The sequence below is a fragment of the Scardinius erythrophthalmus genome, assembly GCF_964197995.2.
Source record: "Scardinius erythrophthalmus genome assembly, chromosome: 11".
NCBI lineage: Eukaryota > Metazoa > Chordata > Actinopteri > Cypriniformes > Leuciscidae > Scardinius > Scardinius erythrophthalmus.
In genome coordinates this window covers 3,626,335-3,645,878 of record NC_138231.1, presented here as the reverse complement: position 1 = coordinate 3,645,878, position 19,544 = coordinate 3,626,335, and the positions used below count along the sequence as shown (strand labels likewise).

General features: G+C 37.6%; 3 protein-coding genes across 3 annotated transcripts in view; 2 read left to right on the top strand and 1 right to left on the bottom strand.

Moving 5' to 3' along the window:
- LOC308698178 (protein PALS1-like) overlaps window positions 1-1,279 on the top strand; it is a 36,362-nt gene extending 35,083 nt beyond the window's left edge. Inside the window, exon 13 of the mRNA XM_081378101.1 lies at window positions 611-1,279. Coding sequence (XP_081234227.1) covers window positions 611-787 — 177 coding nt within the window. The 3' untranslated portion in view covers window positions 788-1,279. The remainder of the gene's footprint in view (window positions 1-610) is intronic.
- Window positions 1,280-2,267: 988 nt separating this feature from the next.
- On the bottom strand, window positions 2,268-10,441 carry atp6v1d (ATPase H+ transporting V1 subunit D). Its single transcript, XM_081377858.1, has 9 exons — window positions 10,180-10,441; window positions 9,280-9,397; window positions 9,094-9,173; window positions 8,943-9,010; window positions 6,538-6,582; window positions 6,357-6,460; window positions 6,195-6,261; window positions 4,863-4,941; window positions 2,268-3,082 (listed from the first exon to the last, which is right to left on the bottom strand). The coding sequence occupies exons 1-9, from the start codon at window positions 10,218-10,220 to the stop codon at window positions 2,938-2,940; spliced, it is 747 nt and encodes a 248-aa protein (XP_081233984.1). The 5' UTR covers window positions 10,221-10,441; the 3' UTR covers window positions 2,268-2,937.
- A 490-nt stretch (window positions 10,442-10,931) lies between these two features.
- Window positions 10,932-17,816, top strand: eif2s1b (eukaryotic translation initiation factor 2, subunit 1 alpha b). Its single transcript, XM_081377857.1, has 8 exons — window positions 10,932-11,087; window positions 11,788-12,030; window positions 13,146-13,225; window positions 13,304-13,455; window positions 14,283-14,389; window positions 16,093-16,190; window positions 16,275-16,418; window positions 17,378-17,816. The coding sequence occupies exons 2-8, from the start codon at window positions 11,790-11,792 to the stop codon at window positions 17,501-17,503; spliced, it is 948 nt and encodes a 315-aa protein (XP_081233983.1). The 5' UTR covers window positions 10,932-11,087; window positions 11,788-11,789; the 3' UTR covers window positions 17,504-17,816.
- Window positions 17,817-19,544: the final 1,728 nt, after the last annotated feature.

Sequence of the window (19,544 nt, the reverse complement as noted above, 5' to 3'; positions counted from 1 at the left end):
TTATGGCTTACAGCTTATGAAAACCCTAAATTCAAAATCTCTGAAATTTTGAAAATTTTCATAAGCTGTAAGCCATAATCATTAAAATTATAACAAATAAAGGCATGCAATATCTCACTTTGCAAGTAATGAGTCTATATAATGTATTATTTTCACCTTTTAAGTTGAATTATACTTTAACTTTTGCACAATATTCTAATTTTTCGAGTTTCATCTGTATATTATTCTTAATATTATTCAAATCAAATGTTGTAATTGTTCATATTATTTAATGGACCTGAGCTGACATGAACTAACAATGAACAGTTGTATTTGTATTAGCTAATGATAACAAAGATTAATACTGTAACAAATGTATTTCTCACTGTTAGTAAATGTCTTAACTAATGGGACCTTATTAGTGTGTCCAAACCTTTGACTGCTAGATGAGCGGTTTGCATGTGTGTGTGTGTGTGTGTGTGTGTGTGTGTGTGTGTGTGGGTGGGTGTGGGTGTGGGTGTGGGTGTGGGTGTGTGTATAATGGGAAAACACTTTCTCTTTGATCGATGTTGGGTAAACGATACTGATATCAAGTGTTTTACTTTATTCCCCGTCTTGTGTCCTGACGCAGCCCGAGGATGCGAGGGAGACTGTGGAGAAAGCCCGTGAGATGGAGCACCACTACGGTCACCTGTTTGACTCCGTCATCATGAACGCGGAGCCGGAGAACACCGTCTCTGAGCTTCTGCTAATCACTGAGAAACTGGAGCTCGAGCCGCACTGGGTCCCTTCCGCATGGCTCTGCTAAAACAACACGCTTTTATCGGGAAATATGATGCATTTTCAGTATTCACGGCCAGATATGTTCAAATGGTTGTTTGGAGCCAATGAGTAGCCTATATTCAAAATGGCCTACTATATTATTCATACTTTTTTTTTTTTTTTGCGGTATGCAATCTTTTTGTGCACGCGCGTATGCATGCAAAATCTACGTTCAATATTTTTTCGCACATTACACAAAATTGGAATTAAAATCTAATTAACCTAATTTGTGAGATTGTCATTCTCTGAATAACCCATACTGAGGTCATGGCCATGGGTCAACATGGCATACATATAGCATACTAGAAATCGTGCACTGTATATTAGTTTTCCATTTGGAACATGACCGAGATGCTGCAATATGGACTTTTCCATACGTGTTCTTGATTTCCGCAATGTTGTTTTATTACCATATTTTGTGTATGTAGTATTTGACCTGTAACATTTCCAGAACTTTAATAAAAAGCATAGAAATTCTAGAAATTATTTTTTTTAACTTAGATGCATATGAAAGTATTACTTAGTCCATATTTGTGAGTAGTTTCATAGTGAGTTAAATTAAAATTCTGTCATCATTTACTCACATTCAAGTCGTTCCAAACCCTTGTGAGTTTCTTCTTTCTTCTGCTGAACATAAACAATTATGAAGAATATCAGCAGTTGATGGACCCCATTGACTCCCATAGTAGGGAAGAAGTGTCAATGGGGTCCATCAACTGGTTAGTGACATTCTTCAAAATAATTGTTTGTGTTCAGCAGAAGAAAGAAACTCACACTGGTTTGAAACAACATGAGGGAGAGTAAATGATGACAGAATTTTAATTTTTGGGTGAACTGTCCCTTTAAAGTCTGTTTCCATGTTCTCATATCAGTAAAGTGACGTATTAATGTATAATTTGACAGAACCCAAGAAAAAAGTAATGTAATGTAATGGTATTGTTGACTACAACAATGAATCAAGTTTGAATTTTCACTCTTGTAGTAAAAAAAGTTTGGGCTTTTTTTTTTTTTTTGGTCAACATGCATTTGCAACTCAGTTTAAGGGTGTGTTCTCTAAACTCAAACAGCTTCAGTCCAGATCAGCTTTGAGATGTGGAGGAACGAGAGATTCACATCATGGATGTTCAGATCCGACAAATCTGCAGAAACTGTGATGTGATCGAGACAATATGGAGCAAAATCTCTGAGGAATGTTTCCGGCACTTTGTTGAATCTCTGACACGAAGAATTAAGGCAGTTCTGAAGACAAAAGCGGGTCCAACTAATAAAAGTGGCCTAATAATGTGAAATATTGAAAGGTTATGAAATCTCAGCACCTCAACAGTGACAGGAATCATGGAGTTCAATTTAAGACCTTTTCAAGACACTTTTCATACATTTTTAAGACCTCATCGCTACTTCAAGTTTTACATCGGTGACACCTTACATTTACTATATATTGATTGTAAGATACCGCAGCTAAACAGCCTTAGTTTGGGAACGCAGCACAAGAGAATTCATTGACAAATTAATACAATTCTTTGGTCAAATATACATAATGAAAAGATGATACAAAATGTAATACCTGGGAAAATGGCATCAATGGCCTTAATTTTCTTTAAATTGATTTATCAACTTGAAATATTTTTTGCAACATCACGCAAAATAATCAACAGCAAATGACCATTTACAATATTTATTGAACTTTAATTCACAGGAGCTTTAAGTACACACTTGCACGGAAGAGACTGGGCATGAAGAGGAATCTGGGCTGATGTTAGTCAGGGATAGTGTCGACATCACAGGAGATTCACACTGGCTAATAAAGTATCTCGCACTGGTTTCACACATGCATGCAATAAGACTGGAACCAGAACGCGTGTCAGAAAATGTGCACAACTCCACGGAATGATCACTTGAATTCATTTATACACTTTAAACTCGTATTTTACAGGTTTCTGGTCAGACATAAAAGCCATTACGCTGGATATAAACAGTTTCTGGATTCAGACCTGCTCATTATTCTACTCACCCTAAACAAACAAAAAAAGTGACACAGCATCAACATATACACAAAACAAGAGCTTCCTCTTTTCACGAGACATGTAAAGCTCGGCCTTACAGGCACACAGAATAAATATGATGTGTTGTGAGGGCTCATTCGAACAGCATGTCCTCGTCGGCCTCTTCGGACAGCATGTTGGACGGCTCTGAGATCGGCCCTAACGCAGCCAGACGCTGGGCGATCTCCTTCTCCGTCCTCTCGCGGAGCTGCTTCTTCTTCTCCTGGATCTTCTTCAGCCTGAGATTGGGAAAGAAAGGGTTGCTGGTTATTCTCTATATCTGCTTTATGACTCAATATTTGATTTGGGCTGCTAAAGGCATTCTTTACACACACACACACACACACACACACACACACACACACATGTGACCCTGGATCACGTCTCCAGTCTCGAGTCGCACGGGTATATCTGTGGCAATAGCCAACAATACATTGTATGGGTCAAACTATCGTTTTTTCTTTTGTGCCAAAAATCATTAGGATATTTAGTAAAGATCATGTTCCATGAAGATATGTTGTAAATTTCCTACCGTAAATATATAAAACATTTATTTTTGTGAGTGAATGCAGCACAATCATGAACATAAATGCACAACTTTAAAGGAGATTTTCTCAATGTTTCGATTTTTTTGTACCCTCAGATTCCAGATTTTCAATAGTTGTATATCGGCCACATATTGTCCTATCATAACAAACCATACATCAATGGAAAGCTTTATTCAGCGTTCAGATGATGTATAAATCTCAATTTAAAAAAATGTACCCATGTGACTGGTTTTGTGGTCCATATATATATCTATATGTCAAACCAAAATTTATTCAGACACCTTCATCATTTCTCACATTATCACAGTTTATTCACTATAGTTTAGAAAATGGTATTAAATATGAGTTATCAAATCAGTTGATATTTCACTGGTTTTGTCCATCCTTCTGTTAGACTGTCTAACAAATGAATTATGTTGAATGTCTGTCAGCTGTTAAATTTAACTACACTATTAGATCATACCAGTTTAGCTCAACCAATCACCAAGCAATGCTTCATTCTGTTCAGTCTGTGTGTAAAAAGAGCATTAGCAATTAAAGAAAACACACTTCAGCAGAACATGATCAGCTCAAAGTGTCCCAATCATTTTTGGTCCCAAATTTTTATAAATGTTACTGGTAGAATTTGTGGGTATAATATGACACAGTTTACTTTATTTTGCTCTCCTCACATATATACATGAACTATAGTGTCCTGCACACACTAGTAAAAAAAATATAGAAAATTATATCTGGTGTCTGAATCATTTTTGGTCTGACTGTATGTGTAAATGAAGAGTTCAGATGCAAAAGCCTCTGAGTGCCATCTGAAATTTTCTTAATTTTTTTTACATTTTATAAAGATTGTATATTTAAGTTCAGTAATTTCACTCAAATGACAATTAATAGGTCATTTGCATTGCCATTTAAGTGAAATTACTGAACTTAAATATACAATCTTTATAAAATGTAAAAAAAATTAAGAAAATTTCAGATGGCACTCAGAGGCTTTTGCATCTGAACTCTTCATATATAAACACGATAATATAGCATACTACGGTTTGACACATTCATATGTTTACATGGTTTATATGCACTCATTTTTGTCCATCCGAATGAATCTAATCTGATTTGAGATTCTGAAAGATCTGTTTTTGTGAACCCTAAATTTTGCAATTTGATTCACATTTTCATTGACTTGTGCTTTATTATGTGTATTCTGAATTAAACTTCCACTTTGAAGGGTAACAGAAACACTGCTTGTGGCAAGAAACCAAAACTCCATCAGTGACAGAATGGAGAAAAATCCCGACTCACTCGCTCAGTTCTCCTCTGGCCAATGAGCGAACAGTGTATGATTATGATTCAGGCAGCATTACAGGTCAGAGGTCAGATTGGTTTGGAACCATCAGAATACTATCCATTATTATTAAGGGTTATTTGTGTGCATATTGCGGTCACATAACCTCGCTGTATCGCTCTGCAGTCTCACCTGTAGAATTCCTCTCGCTCCCGCTCATCCAGCTCCGTAACGATGTACGTGAGTGTGCGCTCGATCCTGGGAATAATCACTGAGAGGGAAAACACACAAGCATCACATGATCTAGTTGTTTTTTTAAAGAGGACCTATTATGCTTTTTCATGTTCATCTTTCTTTAGTGTGTAATGTTGCAGCTCGAGCACAAAGTCCCTCCAGCGGGAGTTCTTCTCTATATCAGTGTCAGTGTTTCTGAACAGAATAAAGGGGCGGGGCCTGGTTGAGTCACAACCAGTCACATGTCGCACGGGTATATTTGTGGCGATAGCCAACAATACATTGTATGGGTCAAAATTATCGATTTCTCTTTTATGCCAAAAATCATTAGGATATTTAGTAAAGATCATGTTCCATGAAGATATTTTGTAAATTTCCTACCGTAAATATATATAACATTTATTTTTGTGAGTGAATGCTGCACAATCGTGAACATAAATGAACAACTTTAAAGGAGATTTTCTCAATGTTTCGATTTTTTTGCACCCTCAGATTCCAGATTTACAATAGTTGTATCTCGGCCATATATTGTCCTATCATAACAAACCATACATCACTGGAAAGCTTATTTATTCAGCTTGATGATGCATGAATCTCAATTGAAAAAAAATTGAACATGTGACTGGTTTTGAGGTCCAGGGTCACATATTATCAAAATAATCGTCTGATCACTTGATTTGGATAACATTTGGAGGGGGGAGGGGGCACCACAATACAATTCTGCTTAGGGCAGACAAGATACTCTGCTTCTAACCACAGCTCGACGCTGTCTTACAAACACACACTTTGTTTGCGAATGTTCGTTAGAACGATGGTTTTGGGAAACACCGACTCGTTGAACTATCCTGATAACGACAGAACTTGTGACCATAGTTGGATAACAATGCTTTCAGGAAACACACCCCTGTTTAGTTCCTGTCTCTATGAAGCCCCTCCTTCTGAAAAGCACACTGTGCTCTGATTGGTCGGCTGGATCAGTGTGTTGTGATTGGTCAAGTGCTTCGATTGTATTTGTGAAATGTCCCGCCCCTTATCATAACCGCCAGTTTAGATGCCAAAATGCGACCATAGTTGGCTAACGATGCTTTCGGGAAACAGCGTTACTGACAGACTGGGAAGAGTCGAGCTGCAACAATGTGAAACATGGGAAAATAATGTGTTTTTGAACATTCAAGCATGAAAACTTATTCTAGTAGAGCCTAAAAACAAAATCAAAACTCTATAAAAGGGCGCAATAGGTCCTTTTTAAACAAGCCTGAATGTTTATTGTCGTTCAGAGGAGGATCTCACCGTGCTCGATGGCGTTCACGCGGCGATTTGTGATCTTGATGGCCTCGTCCAGCGTCACAAAAGAGGTCTGTGTGTGAATGAATCACAAAAGACACTGATTATAAATATTCAAAAAACTGAGATTCCTCTAATATGGATAGAGATGTTCAGTAGAGATTGGACCTGCAGCGAGGCCAGCTCTACGAGGAGCTCCACCGCTTTGGCGTAGTTTCTCTTCAGACGAGACAGCTGTTCTCCACCTCTGGCCAGACCAGTGAGCTCATAACCTACAGACAAGAGGATCACACTCATGTGTCTGAATGACCTTTCCCACAGGTATTTTCTATTAACAGGATTCTCTTACTGTCTCCTCCCTCGTGGTAATGCTCGAACACCGGAAGAGTGACTCCTGAGAACAAACACGGAAAAGAGGACGTCAAGAAGGCATCTGACAATACTTTATATTTGAATGAGATTAGATAGATAGAATGATCGACAGACATTTTTATTAGACATTTTAGATATATGAGTGGTGAAGGAGGTGTATATGTAATGACTGATTATAATCAAGGTTTTAATCAATATTTTTCCTTCTAAATATCAAATGAGTTGAATGACTTCTCTGGAGATTTTACTTTGTTATAGAAGTCACCAGTGTGATCACTGAAATGTTCTCTTCATGTATTCTTTAATGTGTGTATTTGATATCTGAATGCAGTAACAGTGCTTGCTCATTTAGCCCGGCTTCCAGAAATGAAATAGGGACTTGTGTTGTGTTTGAGAAAGGTCTTCAACATGTTAAAACACATAGGGGTCAGTGAAGTCTATAGTTTAAGGGTACATTTCTTTGTTAAAGCCTTACTTTCCAGTTCGACTGAAGTGTTCCTCTCCTTGAGAGAAAGAACGAATTATCTTGATGTTTTGAGAGGACTCTCCTGTTTATAGAGCCTGGCCAAATCCAACCTTGAGGAAGCTGTGTGTCATTGTGTGTGTGTGTTAGTATTCTTGGTTACAGGTTAAGGAACCACTGGCATTACTGGAGATTGACTGAGTTCAGGGTTCCCACTCTAAACCAAATGTCAAATTCCCTGACTTTCACTGACTAAAAAGATGAATTTCAATGACCTATAATGAACGGCAAAACAGGCTGCTGTTTTGCGGAGCACCGAGCTGTTCTGTATTGTAGAAAGTCTTTCTTTAAAGTGAATTTCATTTTCTATAAATTGAATCTTAATTTTAATATATTTTTCATCAACCAATTACCTGTATTTAATAAATGAGAAGCAAATATATAGCAGACAATCAAATCAAAGTCCGTATTATTATTTTTGCAAAGGTCCCCTCAGGGGCTCCGTAGAAAGATGTGTGAAACAGCGCGATAAAAAAATCGTTATAGAAAAATTACATTTTGATAAATGGAAACTAAAATTTAAAGCAACAAACTAAATTCCCTGATATTCCATGACTTGGACAAAAAATATATAAAACTCCCTGACTTTCAATGTCTGGAATAGACCTTTTCAAATTCCATGACATTCCAGAAATTCCATGACCCGTGGGAACCCTGTGAGTTGTTGTTCGGGACATGCTGGCGCTCAGTAACCCAAATCTGCGACCTGGAAGGTCACGACGTGCCTAACTTCAGGGTCCGAGTGTCAGCTGCATAATCTATGGAGATATGCTTCTGTCTGTCTGTATATGTGTGGAAAATTACCATGTTTATCTATTTCTTAGCCAATTAGAAACTGCAACCTGAAGCAAGGACGTAGCTTAGACCTTGGTGTTGGGTATAACTGCTGTGTGTGTGTGTGTGTGTTGTACAATTATCTTTGTGAGGACCAGTTTGAGTTTTCGACCATTGGAGTGAGGACAAAGAGAGTAAAGTGAGGACATTTTGGCCGGTCCTCAGTCTCTGAGAGCCTTTAAAGTGTTTGAGGGTCAAGACTTGGTTTTAGGGATAAGGTTATAATGAGGTCAAGGGTCGGGTATAGGGTCAGGGGTCGGGTTAGGCACTTAGTTGTGATGGGTAAGGTTAGGGTAAGCGGCTAGAGATTGCATTGTGTCAATGAATATCCTCATAAAGATAGATGTACAAGAAAGTAAGTGTGTGTGTGTGTTTGTGTGTGTGTGTGTGTGTGTGTGTGTGTGTGTGTGTGTGTGTGTGTGTGTGGTGTAGGGTATAACTGCTGTGATCTTTGTAACTGTAAGCGAGGCGGCCTACGAACTCGGTGTGAGTCTTGAAGCTGAACTTCTGCTGATGAAACGGCAAACTATCTTCAGTAAAAATAATTCTTTAATTTATTATAATTCTGACTCCGGGTCTTCTTTCAAACATCTGGTCCTTGGGTCCTAAACTATTAACCCCTATGATTTACACTGTATTTAGCTGAACTTCCCATGAACCTGCGCCTGCATAACAATATCAGTCTCTTCTCTGGCCTTCAACATGTGATAAATGTTTCAAAACAGCCCATGCCACTATTAGGGAGTAGCTGGAAGATTTGATAAAAATTGTGTGGATGAGAACTGGGTCAAAAACAGCATCAAATGTACGAGTGTGACTGTCAGATGTTCTGCATCTCGGCTTTGTTTTCTCCATTAATAGAGTCTAAGCTTTAGCATCTGGAACTCACTTGAGTCATTTATTGCAGTAAGGGGAAAACTTTTCCTCCGACAACAGATAGACTGACGAATAGATAGATAGATAGATAGATAGATAGATAGATAGATAGATAGATAGATAGATAGATAGATAGATAGATAACAAACCTGCAACATTGTCCCGTTTTGCTCTGACCTTCACCTGGGCCTTGTTCACGTTCTGAATGACTGTAGTACTGACAGGATTCAAACACATTCAGTGAGATTCAGGTGTTAAACTCCTCCTCTGAAGACATTATGAAAGCGTTGCTTTATCTACCTGAAGTCACCAGCAGCAAACTTGGCCTCAGCCAATGAGAAGGCAGCTTCCCTCATCACCTCTCCCATCAGAGTCTTCGTCTGGGAGGTTAAAACATAGTTTCAAAAACCTCAAATAACACACAAGACAACAAATAAAACAAGTACAGATATCTAAAATATAGGCATATGTATGATGATGTTATACCTCAATTATTTTTCTAAGAATTTGGCGAAATCGCATGGACAGAGCATCAGCTTTCTTCTTCAGCAAACTACGGCCAGTCTGAGCTCCTTTCAGTCGGGCTTTCATAATGGTCTGAGCCCTGATGCGATGAAAATAAAATACATAAAACATAATCATTCATATTCATATATATATATATATATATATATACACACACACACACACACACAGAGGCTATGATTATTAGGGAACATTTATGACAATTTGAGCATACAGTTTTATTTTGCTTTAGAAAAATGCATATTTTAGCATTTTATATGTTTTATATGATTAACTGAATATATCCTGCTATTGTAGATAACTACTATTATATTTACTATGTATTTTAAGTTTTGTATCTCTTAGTTATGGTCAGTAGACTGTCAAGCGGTGGGCTCACATGACTGTGAATAATATCACTTCCTCTTCTTAGTCCACTCGAAACTACTACACAATTTAGTTTTACATTATTCATATGAATCCCCCCCCCCCAAAAAAAACGTCTAAAATATTGTAATCCATCATAAATAGTTCTATGATATTCTGCAGACAAAAAGTATCTGCTTTATGATATATCGTACACTGATAAATGTACAATCAATATTACAAACTATATTATTATTGCTGCTTTAGTAATAAAATATACATTTTGCGTAATATGCACTCTTTCTTTGACTCTTCATCCTCGATAAATTCATAAATCATAAATCCTAGATGGCGCACGCCTCCAGGACATTCAATATTATCTTAGTTCGTGCTTTGACATTATATATAAAACCATTAACTCATAAAATATGTATTTATCAGATGCTGTCACTCAGTTCTTTTCATGCACGATTGAAAATATTGAATCTGATTTGACGTCACGAGCCTCATACTCACATTCTAGAGGGAAACACGTCGATCCGTTCTTTTCCCGACATCTTTCTTCTTTAATTTAAACACTATATCAAACTACTGAGACGCTTTGCCGATGGAATCGTTCAAATATAGTGTCCGTTTATTTAATATCACGATTAAATGATTATAATACCATCGCTATGACCCGAGCTACAGGACGCAGGATTTGAGGATCAGCTGACTGGAGGTCATGTGATTCCTCCCGAACGCTGCGATCGGTTGCGTCACTTCCGTGCGTGCCTGTAGCGGCTAGCGGGATTCACATTACAAAATAACGGTCGACTGTAATGCAATTTGTTGTTTTCGAATTATTATTCTTATTAGTATTTTTAAATACAATATAATATATAAACCTAAAAATATGTTGTCCCTTTATTTTACTCAATATTTTATTTATAGTGAGATGATTTTATACTTTTTAAAACAATTAACATCAGAACGATAGGAACAAGCAATCAGTATTTTTAAGTGATCGGTATAAAACCCTCTTTAAAAATATTCATAATATAAGTATTTTCTAGACAATATTTTGTTAGCCCTGATGAACGCCTGTGTGCCAACACGTTGGTGAAATAAACAGTATTTTTCTGATTATTTTGACCTCTCAACTTCACAAGTGTTGCTGGTGTTGTTAAAACAAAGTCTCGTTTTTTCCTTCCACGATGCACCTTGTTGATTTGCACCATAATAACCACTCAACACTAATATAATGTAAGTGACTTTTATTTTGAAGTAAAGCCATATTGATGCAACATCCCTGTTCTTCACTGGTTGCTGCTCGCTTCATTCTTTCTCGGATCGCAGGATCAATGGCCAACTAACAGTCGCTGAAATACTAAAGTTTCTAGATATTTGAGGGTTTAAAGTGAGCAGTCTGTGACACCTGTCAGGTGGGATTGAGTTACCTCAACATCCGTGATGGTTCGGCTCATGTTGAGCTCATGTTTGGGATGATATGAGTGTTTAATTGCTGCTGTCATTGAGCATGTGCCGCACGCGCTCATTCGCTCAGCTTTACAGAGATGATGTATAAACTGACAGTTGAGTGGAGAGATTTACGGAAAGACTAGATGAATAAATAATACATTAACAGATGCCTGAATAGATAGATTATTGTATTGTATTTGAACTATAAATACAATAATAAACCAATATAAATAGTAAATAAATAATTAATTATCCAATGCAACTTCATTATGAAAAAAAAAAAAAAAAACGTTCCAAATCATATTTGACACATTTATAATATTAATTTATTGTTTGCAGTATAAACTGGGTCTTTATAGATGAAAATATATAGCTGCCTTTTAAATATTGGGAGGAGGATGATCACATTTGGGTTTCCGTGTCAACTAAAGACTGAAAACCAATAGACTATAATTTATTTATTTTTTTATGTATATTATAGCAAATTATGTTGGGTTGGTGTTCTTGTTTGTGGTGTATATTGAAGCCAAAGACAAATTTCCACTTATAAAGGAACTAAACCATGTAAACAAATAAAGCTCTATTAAAAATGACTGCAGTTATTAAAGAAGCGCTACTAAGTGTTTCGATATGATCTCAGCTCTGCTTGTTTTTCTTGTGTAGAGATGCCGGGCCTCAGCTGTAGGTTTTACCAGCACCGGTTCCCAGAGGTGGAGGATGTGGTGATGGTGAACGTGCGCTCCATCGCAGAGATGGGCGCGTATGTCAGTCTGCTGGAGTATAACAACATCGAGGGCATGATCCTGCTGAGCGAGCTGTCGCGCCGGCGCATCCGCTCCATCAACAAACTCATCCGCATCGGACGCAACGAATGCGTGGTGGTCATCAGAGTGGACAAAGAGAAGGGTAAAATAAATAAGCCTTTTAATTCATTAAGTATTTGGTGCTGTGATAAACACAGAAAATCTGATTAGCTGTTTAGTGTTCAGAAACAGAAAGTAGCACAGCCTAGCGATAGGTGCTTTCGAAACATTGAAGCTTCGAAACGTTTACAAATCTTTTGTTTCGAATCAGTGGTTTGGAGTGCGTATCAAACTGCCAAAGTCATGTGATTTCAGTAAACGAGGCTTTTTTTTACGTCATAACCATTTCGAAATTTCAATGGTTCGCCACTGGGGGAAATAAAAGCAAACTGGAAGGATAAAAGTCTTTTATTATCTTCGGTTATTTGAATCTAAGGCTGTGGTTGGAAGTCAGTTGTAGTTCTTGTGTTTCTGCTCGTCTCTTCTCGTTTTCTGTTCTTGTCGTTTCTCTTTGCTTCACTAGCCGCGTTTCCATTACCCTTCAAATTGCGCAAATTGAAATTGCGAATTGAAAATACGCCCAATGGAAACATGTCAATTTCGCTAAAACTCCCATTTATCGCAAAAAAGTTTTTACGCTCGCATGAGGAGGTTTTTCAGGCAATTCGAAAAAGAAATATTTCTCAAAACTGCAATGGAAACAGTTTTTGCGCATTTACAGGTCACCTGACGTAGATGACGCGGTGTGTTTGGACAGAAGACGAGACAGTTATTTAATAAATTCATAAAAGACAAAAGAATGACAGAAATACTGGATTCTAAACCTCAAATAAATGCCAGAATCAAGACCTCGAAGCAGAAATGAGGGAGAAACACCTCATATGAGCCGCTCACAAGTATAATAAGGGTCGTTCCTTACCATTAATGCTTGGATAACACACATACGTCTCCTTCCATTAATAATAATAATGTCTAGTATGTGCCTAGTGATTCTGCTTGTTAACAGCAGGCGTTCATCACTAATACTCAATCGTCACTCGATTAATCGCTTGGTTGTCTCAGTAACTCCAACACTGATTCAGAGCTGCGTTAACACTGTAGTGTGGACAAAATAATAAACACTGAGTACTTTTAACACTGAGGATTTTGCTGTGTTGTAAATTTTAACCAGTTAATGGAAAAGTATTCAAAAAATTTGAGATTGTTTTTCTTCTACAGGATACATAGATTTGTCCAAGAGAAGAGTGTCTCCGGAAGAAGCCATCAAGTGTGAAGATAAATTCACCAAATCTAAAACCGTGAGTGGTTGTTTTTTAAATGAAAGTAAAAAAATGTAAAAAAAAATTGTGGTTTGAGGATGTTTTGTTGTGCTGCAGGTGTACAGTATTCTACGGCACGTCGCTGAAGTGTTGGAGTATACTAAAGACGAGCAGTTGGAGAGTTTATTCCAGCGCACCGCGTGGGTGTTTGACGAGAAATACAAGAAACCTGGATATGGCGCCTATGACGTCTTCAAACAAGCCGTGTCGTAAGTGTTCGAGTGATGAAGGTGCGTTCATGCCGTGTCGTGATTCCCACTTGTTAAAAAGCTAGTCAAACCCGTAATTACAACTTTTAAAACGAGCGCTCCGACTTGAACCATGTGACTTACCGTACCATGTGACTGCTGTACCACCTGACTCATGTTGGCATTGATAGTGTTGCCATAGAAACGCATAATTCCGAAGAAGTGAACAGCTCCGAGTAGAACGTCACATGTTGTCGTCTCATAATTGACTGTTCGCAAAGACCCGCCCCCTTTAGTTACTGTTGCTATGTCCGACAAGCCACGCCTCTCTCACACCACATCATGCTCTCACACAGTGAAAAATACATCGCAGAGGAGAGGACGCTGACAGACAGGACAGACCAGGTTACGTTTGATATGAAACAAAGTCTCAACTTTCAAATTTGGTCATTTTTTAACGAAATTTAAACAATAAATACCATTTCGTGTCTCTTTAATGTGTCTGACAGATCGATCAGTTAAAGCTGATCATCTCTTCCTTCTAGTTCATTTATAGCATCAAATAAACATGAATGAACATCAGAAGGAATGTTGTTTTAACCGTAGAAAGACGTCAGTACATTCCATTTTTCGAGTTCAAATCCTCCAACGTTAATCTACTAACTATCCTGGCTGCTTTGTCGGGCAAAAATGGCGGATTCGGCGGATGGCGGATTATGATTGGTCAGATCGCCTGTCAATCAAACTCCTTGCGAAGGGTCAATTACGGTAATTATGACATGGCGTGAACGCAGCATAAACAGAGCAGGACTTTAAACTGAACATGAAAAATGATTTGTTTTTTACAGTGATCCCGCCATCCTGGACGGTTTGGATTTGACCGAGGAAGAGAGGAACGTGCTCATCGACAACATCAACAGACGGCTCACTCCGCAGGCCGTCAAAATAAGAGCTGGTATTTTATTATAAAAATGTATTGCACTCTTCACAATACAGAATGCAAAGTAACTTAAAGGCACAATCTGTAACTTTTTTGCTTTAAAAATAGCAAAAATCACTATATCTATGTTATATTTTGTTTTTAGTTGTGTACTTACATTATCCCGACTGTTTCCAACAACTTTCAAACCAGGAGAAATTTGTAATTTAATTCGAAGACACGTCCCGTATCTTTATTTCAGTTTTGTCGCCAACAGTGGCGTCATATCCGCGTTCTCCCTGGTTTCCGCTCGTGCTGCCATAGCAACCAGAGCCCTCTGATAGTAACCAAGGCGACAGACGTGGACAAATGTGTAGTTCGCAATGTCTATTTGCACGCTGTTGTTGTTTCGTTCAAACATTATGGACCATGGCAAGCAGACTTTGGATAAAAAAGGAGAACTGAAACGAGAATCAATATCAGCGCGGTGTTTTCGAGATGCCGAGAGCTCCCATAGACAGTATATAAACAAGAGCTCCACGTCCGAGACTTCGACCGCTCCTACATGTACTTTATTAAACAGTTGAGCACATTTACATAAAACTAATCAATGTTTTATAGTTCAACAATGATAAAATGTCAGAATATGATCTGTATGTTATTCTAATGTTGATCTAGCTTACTGCTAGTCTCATACAGACAAACTAACACATACATTTCAACACATTCAAATGCAGTTTAGTGTTATAGTGTAATGTTAGACCAAGTGAAACAGCGCTGCGTTACCTCACAAGTTTAATTTGTCTAATAAACTGACCTGTGAGTTGTAATTCTGCACTTGCGTGTAGTTCGGTAGAATGAAATGTCCGTATTCCTTTTATATCCGCGGGACTCGCGTCGCGTGTGGAGCTGATAGCTGTCTCTTAGCAATCCCGACCTGCTTCATATCACAGTCATGATAAAAACATCAATGTATTCAGTCATCCATAAACATTATTAGATCGGTCGGCTTGACGTTGACGACAAGATCCATAATTCTTAGCAAATGTTGCGTCATCAAACTACGCCTTTGTTATTGTAAAGAGGTTAGCGACCCCTAGCGTCGAAAAAAATTACATACTGTACGTTTAAAGTATTTTAATTTACCTTTTTAATGTTAGAATTTTTTTTATTTCTTATTATTTATTTGTTCTTATTTTATATTTATGTATTTGAACTAATCCACAACCATAACAGGCACATACTATAACTATAATGTATTTAAAGGTACACTATGCAACCCTCTAGTGGTTAAAAAACTAAATGAAATGTGCGGATGAATATCATTCACGTAGCTGAAATAAGGGATACTGCTCATATAAGTCACGTCACCTTCATTTATATAGCGCTTTAAACTCCTGTTAAATAAATACATATAGTTTCATTAACCTTAAAATTGCTATATATATTCACTAGTTTTGGGTCAGTACGAATTTTTTCAAAGAAGTTAATATGCATTAAATTGATCATCATATTAGAATGATTTCTGAATGATCATGTGACATAATGAATATGTATAATGAGGAATATATATATATATATATAATATATATATATATGTCCTGTTGTATCTATTGATGGACACTCTATGAAGCAAAGCTCATTAATTCAACAAGGATCAAACAAGAAAAAACAAAAACATTCTCATATATGCCATATGTGTCATTCATGTATGTTTAGCATTATGTTTGGTTTTACAGACATTGAGGTGGCGTGTTACGGATATGAAGGCATCGATGCGGTTAAAGACGCTCTGAGGGCGGGACTAAACTGCTCTACAGAGGCCATGCCTATCAAGGTGTGCATTCCTCCTTTATACTTGGCTGTGTGCTTCAATACCAGCTTCATGATCTGCAGATTCTGTAATTGTATTTTCTTTCAGATAAATCTGATAGCTCCGCCGCGGTACGTCATGACCACCACGACTCTGGAGCGCACTGAGGGACTGTCGGTGCTCAACCAGGCCATGATCGCCATAAAGGAGCGGATCGAGGAGAAACGGGGAGTCTTCAATGTCCAGATGGAGGTGAGAAGTCAAGTCACCGTCATTTATATAGCGCTTTTATGTGGCCCTGGACCACAAAACCAGTCACATGGATACATTTTTTTTAAATTGACAATATTTGGCCGAGATACAACTATAACTAAAATCTAAACATTGAGAAAATCGCCTTTAAAGTTGTCCATTTATGTTCGCAATTGTGCTGCATTCACTCAAAAAAACAAATGTTTTATATATTTACAGTAGGAAATGTATTAAATATCTTCATGGAACATGATCTTCACTTAATATCCTAATGATTTTTGGCATAAAAGAAAAATCGAGAATTTTGACCCATACAATGTATTGTCGGCTATTGCCACAGAAATACCCGACTGGTTTTGTGGTCCAGGGTCACATATAGATTGTTTCAAAGCAGCTTTACAGTGATAATAGGAAATTACAGTAACAGAGATTGTTTAGGCTTTACAGCAGCTCTAGAATAAAGTTATTATCCAGCATTAGTTAGTTTTGATTGATTCACTTCCGTTGCGAAGATCATTAGTTATTAACTCAGGCGAGCATCATAAATGTACTAAATGGCACAGAATACACAATATCTTTAAAGGACAAACACAAGTTCATGATCATTATTTCAAACCAAAATGTTCTTGAGTTTAGACCTCTCAGAATCAGAATCATTTGTGATGTTTGATTCTTGAACGAATCGTTCTTTTTAAAAGGTTAGTTCACCCAAAAATGAAAATTCTGTCATTAATTACTCACATTATAAATTAACAAATGATTAACAAATCAAAAAGAACCAATTTAGCTGGTTCTGACTGCCGAAGATTCAGTTTGATTCTGTGAATCGGCTCAACCGGCTTAAAAGAAAGATTCAGTCGAGAATCAAACATCTCTAATGGTGAAACAGAAATACCATGCAATGTTTTATAAAAGTATTTGCTCTGAATGCATTCTCATGCATGAATGTTTCTGGTCAGCCCAAAGTGGTCACGGACACAGATGAAACCGAACTGCAGCGGCAGCTGGAGCGCTTGGAGCGAGAAAACGCAGAAGTTGATGGCGACGACGACGCGGAGGAAATGGAGGCCAAAACAGAGGACTAGATGAAGACCAACAACACCTTCAGTGCAGGAATGGATTCAAATAAACTGTTTTTGTATGGTAGCGACAAACATACCAGTGATGTTGCAGCAAATTAACATTTACACAAGTGAAAACAGTATAAAGCAGTGAAAACCTGATTTTTTTTATTTATTTTTAACCGGTGGCCTTTTAAACCGTCACAACTATGATCAATATTAACATTTCAGCTGATTCATCAATGCAGAGTGAAAACTTGATTTTGCAGTTGTCATTTTCTGTGAATTTAAACATATTTCTCGCTCTACTTTAATCTCAGTAAAATCCTGGAAAGTTGTTGGAAGTTTTGTCTTCTTTTCCATTTCTGTTCCTTCTCAGACTCTAGAAGATCTTTACAAATCACACTGTACGACCATGACACCTAATGAATCGTAGGCTACGACGCAAGCAATAGCCATCATTTCACCGTCTAGGTTAGCTATAGACCCGATATAGTCCGACTATGAGTATATATAGTCGCATTTCTAGCCAAAATAACCTTGAATTTGGTTACATATCATTTTTGCCAAATTAACTTGCAAGATGTATGATATTCCATCATGTAAGCAAAGTTAACAGTGATTACAAGGTGGTTGGTTTAATTGTTTTTACATCTACACGTAGCCTGTGCGTCTATTCTTGGGCTATTGTTAGACATCTATTAAATTTTCACTGACAGCCCGAATTTTGCCTTGTTTTAGCCTAGACGTCAGGGCTGTGTTTGGACGGCTATTAGACGTCTTTTAAACGCAAAATTGCTTGCTGGGAAGTTATGTGCTAGTGGTAAACAAACAGAGCCAGATGAATCACACTTTGGCAATTGTGGTTTGTATGTGCGCTGAGAAAAAGAGAAGGAAGAGCAAGAGGAGAATATGGATGTGGTCATGGCTGGGAAAAAGAGGCCAACTTGGGATGCCTGGGCTATTTTGCAAATGGAGTTTGAGGGAAATAGTAGGCTATTAAGTTTTAGCACCATGTCACATTCAGGGTTCCCACGGGTCCTTGAAAGTTTGTGAATCTGAAGAAGAAGAAAAATTCCAAGGCCCTGGAAAGTTTTTGAAACTAAACATACATAGATACAGGTCCTTGAAAGTGCTTGAATTTATTTTGTGCAAGACGTTTTTTTTTTTTGGAGAATAAAATCCTTATCATTCGCTCGGGTCCGCTAATGTGTTATTTCGCCAACACTTCGTGGCCTATCCATACTAGCTTGCTTGATTTTCGTTAGTTACGCGTATTTACCATTTTTTAGTCTATCGTATTTACACGTTACGTTGTGTTTCCCGCGTGATGTACTTTGTGTTGTACGTTGCCATGACGTTCACGCGCGCTCGAAACTACTCTACGATGGTAACGTACCTCAACGTTTTTTGTTCGACACAACAAAAGTGTTCCCACATTAAGTCCTTGAATTTGAGCGTATTGGCCCTGGAAAGTTCTTGGATTTGAAGTTAACAAAGGTGTGGGAACCCTGAACATTGACCAATACGCCATTTCATGTTCGACTTTTATTGGCTAGTCAGTAGTAGACGTACTGGTCGTTGCAGCAAACACACTGAGACGATCAGGCTAAATTTCTGAGTCTGACACTTGTCAGAAAATGATCACAGACTATCTTTGGTCGCAAGAGACCGTCTTTAAACCTCTCTAACTATATGATATAAGACAGGATAGAAATCACCACGATTGGTCATCTTTCATCAAGGACAGTCCTAGAAACTGTTCTCACGGCACATCTCTATGGCAAGCCATTTTGACTTTTGTTCATTCCCAGGATATGAATTCTTCAATGTTCACTTGTTAAAATTCTAATCCTTAATTAGAGGAATTAGATTTCTACTAACAATGGCAATTTTTTTATATCAGGAATTACAATTTCACTTGTAAAAATGTGAATTCTTGATATCAATTTCAATCTCAACAAGTAAAAACTATTATTCTTGATATCTGTCATTGTATTTTCACTAGTTAAATGTCACCGTAGGCTCAGTATTAACTTATATAATTATTGTAAATTCTAAATAA